Source organism: Gouania willdenowi, chromosome 12, assembly GCF_900634775.1.
Source record: "Gouania willdenowi chromosome 12, fGouWil2.1, whole genome shotgun sequence".
Lineage (NCBI taxonomy): Eukaryota > Metazoa > Chordata > Actinopteri > Blenniiformes > Gobiesocidae > Gouania > Gouania willdenowi.
The window spans coordinates 24170968-24179288 of record NC_041055.1 but is presented as its reverse complement, the minus strand read 5'-3'; the positions used below and the strand labels follow the sequence as shown (position 1 = coordinate 24179288).

The 8321-nt window shown below is 33.9% G+C and overlaps 1 protein-coding gene across 3 annotated transcripts; it reads left to right on the top strand.

Moving 5' to 3' along the window:
- Positions 1–2433: 2433 nt before the first annotated feature.
- Positions 2434–6074, top strand: tmem250 (transmembrane protein 250). 3 transcript variants are annotated; one of them, XM_028463038.1, is made up of 2 exons: positions 2434–2531; positions 4041–6074. In XM_028463038.1, the coding sequence occupies exon 2, from the start codon at positions 4223–4225 to the stop codon at positions 4640–4642; it is 420 nt and encodes a 139-aa protein (XP_028318839.1). In that variant the 5' UTR covers positions 2434–2531; positions 4041–4222; the 3' UTR covers positions 4643–6074. The 3 variants fall into 3 exon arrangements, with proteins under 3 accessions (XP_028318839.1, XP_028318840.1, XP_028318838.1); XM_028463039.1 differs by having other exon boundaries at positions 2463–2515; XM_028463037.1 differs by lacking the exon at positions 2434–2531 and adding an exon at positions 2836–3029.
- The last annotated feature ends 2247 nt before the right edge of the window (positions 6075–8321 follow it).

Below are 8321 nucleotides of genomic sequence, written 5' to 3'. Positions count from 1 at the left end.
GAGGTGCTTTAATTTGAAAAATAACAAGGAATAAAAACTTACTTTAAATCAGGATTTATTATTATTATTATTATTATTATTAATCTAGACATTTTAGGTGACCCCAAGGTTGAAAAACACTGATTTAAAATGCCAAACATCAAATGTGTGCAGCACAAATAAATGGGTTGGTTTTTGGAGGGAATTTATTTTTATTTTATTTTTTTTTAAAACAGTTATCGAGTAGTAATTGATGTAAATTTAAAATTATTTTTTTTTTTAAATTATAATTTCATGCTCCCGTCTTTGTATAAAACAGTTTAATGATATTCCTTTCCCTTTCACAATAATGCATTTTTTTTTATGTGAAAGTGAAAGTATAGAATGCAGTTGTTTAAGATTGTGCGGCACTTTAATTTGAAAAATAATAAGGATTTAAAATGTACTTTAAATCAGGATTTTTGTTTTCTTTCTTTATTTTTTTTTATTTATTTTTTTTCAATTAATAAAGACATTTTAGGTGACCCCAAGGTTGAAAAACACTGATTTAAAATACCAAACATAAAATGTGTGCAGCACAAATAAATGGGTCTTTTTTGGGGGGAATATATATATATATATATATATATATATATATTTAAACAGTATTTAAACGCATACTAAATAATGTAAATGTAAAATTCTAGATTTTTAACAATTTCATGCTCCCGTCTTTAAATGAAACAGTTTAATGATATTCCTTTCCCTTTCCCAATAATATTTTTTTTTTGTTGTTGTGAAAGCGAAAGGATATAATACAGTTGTTTAAGACTGCGTGGTGTTTTAATTTGAAAAATAATGATTAAAAACGTACTTTTAATCAGCTTTATTTATTTTATTATTATTATTATCAATTTAGACATTTTAGGTGACCCCATTTGAATTCCAGGCGACCATAAGGTTGAAAAACACTGATTTAAAACGCATCAAATGTGTGCAGCACAAATAAATGGGTTGTTTTGGAGGGGGGGGGCATTTTTATTTATTTATTTTATTTAGAACAGTTATCGAGTACTAAATAATGCAAATCAAAATGTATTCACGACATCAATAGTGCTTTTAATCTATTTTACATTGAAGCTATGGATACCAGTTATTGAGAAAACCACAGTAACTAGTTTAACAGCAGTGCCTAAATAAACTAAAAGGTTTTCTCATCACTAAATCAAACTTGTAACCGTAAGGCAAGAAGCCTTCCAACAATCCTGTGAAACTGCGAGAATACAAAAACACTTGGCATTTTGTTGCTGTGATGTAGCCCCGAGGCCTAAATATTTGTGAAACTGCCGTTGTCAGTTATTTAGTCAGAGCAAATACATGTTTTCCAATTCAGGTTTTGAAAAATGACGCCTGAGAGCGTATTCTGTCATATAAATGTCCTTTTTTTTTTTTTTTTTTAATCACTGTCTTTATTTACATCATGACTCAAGCACTTCTTGATATTAGGCTAAAGCAGCTAGCTTAGCTAAATGTAGGAGTACTACAGCAGTCACGTAGTCAGCCAGTTAGACAAGGTGAAAGGATTGTATTATCTAACACATGACAACATGAATAATGACCAAGAACATGAATAAGTGGGTCAGAAAATGAATTACAACGTGACACGGCCGGAACTACAACTCCCATGAGCACTACATGCACTGAGCGTTTGCTCATTGGTCCATTCCTGCAGCAGTGTTTTTTTTGACTTAGCTACAGTGTTGCCAGGTTGGTCGGGTTTCCTCTTTTTAGGCTGATACTATGTTTTTAGAAATTATTCAGAAGAAAATATCAACAAAACAGTTGACCTAATGTGGTAAAAAAAAGTAAAAATGTTCAGTCCTTGGAAATATATCATTAGATTTTGTCATTTCTAAATGGAAAAAAATCTGTCCATCTTGGCTTCATCAATTAGTCTGTCACTATGAGAAAGTATTGTTATCAAAGTGGAGGAAAGGTTAATCTGCGTTGGCTATTTGGATGTTTAATTTTTTTTTAATTAGAAACATAAAAAGTACAGTAAAAATGCACAGAATCTGATGTCACAACAAAAAAAAGAAAGTGATATTTATAGCTCCAAAAACTTTGAGTGCAGAATACACTTCAACATTGTCGGAGAGTACTAAAATAAGCATGTTGTTAACTATAGTGCAAGGTTGTAAAATATTATAAAACTAAAATAATAGAATAAGCAAAAAGAGGGGCCTGTTTTTGTTACTTTTTTTAATTCTTTATATTTTAAACAACTACAATGCATACAGCACTGTATTTAATGTAACTGTGTGCTTTCTAAACATGTAGTATGTTTACGGTTTTAATACGTTTTTTGTTTGTTTGTTTGTTTTTAAAGAGGTTAAGATTGGGGCTGATTTTTATTGAGTTGGGCAGATTTTGTTTTGAGTCAGGGCTGGAAATTGTCAGTGGTATCTGGCAACCCTGTTGAGTAACGTACATAAAGTAAAGACATTTCGAGAAAAAGCACGTGGTGGAAGGAAGAAAACTGGCCAACTTATAAAAGGTGGAAAAACGCCTGGGTAATTTTTGTTTTACATAATTAAATATGTTTGAGTAAAGCAAAAACACAGAATGCAGTTAGGTTTTACGTGACATGCCTCAGTTAATACAGCATTGTTTAGCCATGTGGAAAGCGACTGTAAAGCGTGATGTTTGCTAGTTTTTGCACGTATTTTAAGATGCTTTTCCTGTAGAGTCCTTGTAAAAAAAAAACTGTAAATATAACGATATTAACCTGTACATAGTGTCGTACATTTCCAGTTGTTATATTACCGGTAGTTGTAAAATCTTCAATCTTTGCCGAGCGCGTCTCCTTTAAAGTCACGCGCCCACCGGTCCCGGAATGACGCATTTATGTTGCGACGGTCCGTGAACGCACCGATGGCTTCATCTGCAAAGCCTGAAACTCTGGCATCGTGGAGGGAAATAATAAGACAATTGACCATATAATCCGTGAATAATGACCGCTGTTTTTACTGTTACAACATTCTCCTTCATCGACGTCCAGGTTCTTTTTTGTACGTGTGCACGGAAAATATATTCCTAGGTTTTATTATGGGAGTCATGCTATAGTTGTTGTTGTTGTTTTTAATTATTTTTAACTGTGTTGTAATGAGGTGTTCGAGATTTGTTTTTAATAGACATTTAGAAATTGTAGCAATCTAGTAATCGATCTTTTTTAATATATATATATATATATTTCTTATTATTTTCTACTGTAATGTGTGCACTTGTATTTAATCCTTGTTTAATTAACAGTCTTTTTATCTTAAATATGTGCTCTCTTTATTTTCCTTGTCTTTAGTGATTCTTTTTATCATTTGTAATATTTCTCGAGCCTCTGTAACATAATAACATCCCCCTTTGATCAATAAATTATTTCTGATTAGGATCAAATTATTATATTTCATGTGATTTGCAATTTTTGTAGCAAAACTGGAAAATCAAATGAATGTGTAGATGCTATTTTCAACTACTTTAATACTTTTTAATTTAGTTTTTACATTAGTCATTTCCAGAGGTTTAAAAAAATAACTGTTGTGTGTTTACATCTGTTATACTGGCCCGCTATATGTTCAGTTTCCAACATTGCAATTGTGCAAAGGGCTGGACGATATGGATCAACATTTCTTTCTCTATATTTTTTCTGAAAATGGCAATATACGATATAAATGTCTATTTTTAACCCAATAAAGTTTGACCAGAAATGCAATTCTGGGTTGGATTTTCTGATGAAAAATGCCACACAGGCACATTTATTAATAAACAGCTGCACAATATGTGCCACTCTTGTTTCTTCTCTTATAAGGGACAGCACGTGTGAGTGAGTTCTGTAGTGTGGCTTGTTTAAGACGCACTCAGCAAGCCATCAAAATGTGCTTTTCATGCTTTTCTGAGAAGTAGCGAAAGCAGCGACTCCTAAAAATAAGCTATAAAATAAAAAAAACAGATCGATATAGGTGGTATTGTAATTTTCTATATCGCTATATTTCTACATTATAAACAATGTCCTTTTTCTTTTTTAACAGACATGTGGTGCAGAAAATCTGGACTGAAAGTCCTTGACACTACAGCCATGGTCTCCTTCCTGTCCTAGGATCCAGTCTACGCTCTCAAACCAAATGATGCCGATACCGCTACGACTTCAAAAGCAGCTTCAACGGACATCTTTACTCACACCCTGTGCTGGGCGCCGGTAGCCCACCCATCCATGCCTTTTCTCCCCATCCCGCGGCGAGGGCGTAGCTTCCAGGGCCCCCACAGCACCTGCATGTACTCTGCCTGCGCGGTGAGCCATGCCTCCAAACCCTCAGGCTCCAAACACAACTACTTTGACTTGTACATGCGATCGCGCTGCATGAACAACTTCCTGCGCTTCCTGCTGTACTTCGGCTTCAGCGTGCTGACGTCTCTGCTCTGGGTGGCGCTCTCTGCTCTCTTCTTCCTGCAGTACGCCAGCGAGCTCGTTCTCCTACGGCTGCAGTACAAGCTCTCCGTCATGCTGCTGCTGTTGGGCCGCCAGGAGCTGGAGTTAGACATACTTCACGACTTCATCATCTACGGCGTGGAGATCACCATGATTCTGGTTGGGGGGCTCGGATGGAGCTTTATGATGTTTGTGGATATCTAGCTGAAGTGGAAATGACATTGTACATGTATGTGTGTTTTTATAGCAAAAAGTTGATACAGTCTGTCAGAAAACAAAGTCAGACTTGAGCAAATAAAGGAAACAGCATTGAAATCTTTCATCCATTTCTAATGTATTTTATATAAAATAATTATTAGGTGTTTTAAATGTTTTTTTTTTAATCTGATTTTTGGGAGATTATGAATGTGAAAATCCACTTTGTGTGAAAAGTGGATACAATGTGACCGTGTCATTTAAAGTTGTAATTTTGTGGGGGGGTTTATTATTGAAAGCAGAATTTCTCTTCATCCCCTTCCTTATTTTCTGAAAAATCTCTGACACAAGCCATTTAAACTAACGCACTTTAACTACTCTGCTCGCAGATAATTCCCCTCTCTGTCCCAAATATGTTACTATTATGCACAACTAGCAGTTTAGTAACTTATTTCATTGCCTCTTATTTTTCTGCAGCTGTTTTTTGTAACCATGTTGATGGAATGTTCTGGTAATCACCCAAAGGGGTGTGCAATGAATCGAAATTCTATTACAATTTCAATTTTTACACCCAACGATTACAAAAACAACAATCGAGAGAAGAATTTTTTTTCAAAAATAATCTATATTTTTCTATTTTACATACATTTCATTTGCTAAATGGAACAAACTTCTACAATTTCAAACATCTACAAATAATACTGATTATTAATACTAACATTGAGTTGTTTAATTCAGTGGCACGTGTTTTATTCATGTTAAAAGAATATATTTGACATTGTTTTGTAACAATAAATAGCTTTTTGGTTGACAAATAATCGTAATTTCAATTATGACTAAAATGATTGTGATTATTTTTTTCTATAAACAAGCAGCCCTAATTACCGTAGTTGTCCTCATTTCTGCAATACAATACGCCTGTAACGTTCTTCTGTATCCTCAGGATGACAGCGGGTCACACATTTAAACTTTCTTACGTCTCTAATCAACCAAACAATAGATGTTTGATTTGAAATACTGAAGAAACACTCACAGGACAGACATGATAACCGAATACAGAAAAGTCAGGAATTGTCACTTTGCTACTGATCATTGATAGTAGCTGATGTGGTATATTCTAGATCAGCCATTTTCAACTGCTCTCGCCCTGGGACCCACATTTTACCAAGGTCATTTACACTTTTTTTCTTTTTTTTTAGAATTCAACCAATCAAATTGAGTTTTCCAAAAACAGCTGTTGAAAACACACATCTATAATCTTTCCAAAAACATAAATCTATATATTTTCACAGCATATCTTTCTTTCTAACATGAGACATTTATTTTTGACCAGCTTTTGGGTCCCGATCCACCAGTTGAGAATCACTGTTCTAAATAATAGTTGGAAGATGTTTCAGTAGCCAGTAGTCTTAACACTGTAGCCTTAAAAGTTATATACTTGTTTTGTTCATACAGGTGCTATATTGCAATTTAGTTTCACTTTAAATAGTGGTTTTTCAGTCTTGTATGTTTAAATGTTCTTCTTTGCTCCCTCATAGTTGGGCAAAGTGTTATTTTTATTTACTTTTCATGTTTTTTGTTTTGTTTTGCTTTTGGTGCTTTCTGTAAATGGAGGCAGATTTGGAGCTCAGTGATGATGATGACTTTACATTTTCATTTCATTTGTTCATAACTTGTGCTTAAATGCTTTAATTAATGCATTTTAAAACACAGGAACTGTGTGTTTGTATGCTGTTTAAATGTCCCATTATCTGTATTAAAAATGTGTTTAAATTGGTTGAGTTTGACTTTGATCATCTGTTCTGAAATTTTACTTTTGAGTTTTTAGAATTAGACTTTGTCAGGGTTACACTAAAGTAGTTATGTCTGTTTTCTTTAAAAAATATCATGGTTCTAAAGATAATATGGCTTTTTAGAGTCGGATATGTGACAAAGACCCAAAATGTAACAAGACTTGAGCTGTTATTTTTTAAAAAATGGAATAAAACCCAAAACTGGTCAATAATGTAACAAGATGCTAAACCCAAAACGTTAAAACTTTTTGTGCCCTAATAATGTAATATATGTATTAATATATTTAGATATTTATTCACGCATATACATTTGAATCCATAAATCATTGACTCACTCTATAATGTAATAAAATGATTACACTATTAGTGGAAAACTGTTTTGCATGCCCCATGATGTAATTAACTAATTAATAAACGCAAAAAGTTTTTACGTTACATTATTGACCAGTTGTAACATTTTGGGTTTTATTACATTTCGAGCATTTGTTTTATATTATTGACCAGTTATTACATTTTAGGTTTAAAAGAAAAGAAAAAAATGTTATAACAATGCAGGTTACATTTCAGATTGTTAATAATAATAATAATAATAATAATAATAGTAGTACATTTTATTTGTAATGCACTTTACATTTGATACCAAACCTCAAAGTGCTACAGGATTAAAACAATACAACACAACATATATTAAAAGATAGGACTATAAAGAGGCATTAACTGTTAAAATAAGTTGCTGTAGATTGTTGTTACATATCGGGCTCTAATATGGCGCTTAAGATGTTTGTACATTTAAAAAAAAAAAAGGATTGTGAATTCAGTAACTGAACAGATTGAAGGATATGTTTTGTATGTGGGTTATTTAAGACTTTAGCTCATAAAACATGGTATTGTAAATGTGTTTCCTGTGCATTCCAACACTCATGATGCCATCCGTGCCTGGAGCTGTGTCATAAGTGTGTGACAGTATAAATTGAGAACAGCTTTAGGTCAAGTATTCCACCAGTCGCTCTTCACATGATTTCAGAGCAGCTCTGACAGACTTCTCTGTTAAGCTTCCTCTGGCACTTTAAACACAGACCACGGCTCGACCCTGCTGGTCCTGCCAAGTACAACAATGGGAATGTCTGTGTCCCGATCACCTTATATAGCCTCATTTTCACATGGCATGAAGTATGCTTACTGGAATTATTGTGGGCACAACAAACTGAAACACTAAACGAAGCCTTTTAATTCCTAATCCGGCAGAGTTGGAAGCATCTGAATTTATATTCGCTGTCATGGCATCGTTTTAGGTTAGCATGTTTATGGAGGTTCTAGAAGAGACCACCGGCACACATCTGTAGATATAAACTTTAAAGACAGTAGGGACTCGGAGGTCCACTAGCTGAGACATGTTTAGATGGCCTCGGGCTGCACTGAATAATCGGGAAACAATAAGCTTTTATTCTGAGGATCAACACATCATATGCTTGTTATTGCGCACTAGGTTGATTTAATACACAGTTACACCAGAAGAAAGCAAAAAAAGTATAAAGTGTCATGAGTTTATAGTGCAATAGTTGGGATTCCAAGTCATTCACTCCTCATTTTCAATTCTTCTTCCTTTTATTTCAAACGCTGAAGTTGTTTTATAGGTTATGGTTTCATCTATTCAGAAAACTCTTCGTCAGAGGCAGGCATCTGCTGATCACTTTGATGTTTCCTTTGAAGTTTCTTTGACTTCTGTGTAATAATTCCAGCAAGATTATTTTTGAATATGTTAAGTTTTCATTTATTCAGACGATTGTTCTTCAGGAAATCCACGTTGATCTCCTGACATGTTTCGACTGACAACTGCCATTCTTCATCAGACGCGTTTGCTGATCGCTTTGATGTTTCCTTTGAGGTTTCCTTGT

Excerpts from the sequence above, each read along its gene's own strand:
- tmem250 (XM_028463038.1), top strand. The coding sequence starts at position 4,223 with ATGCCTTTTCTCCCCATCCCGCGGCGAGGGCGTAGCTTCCAGGGCCCC.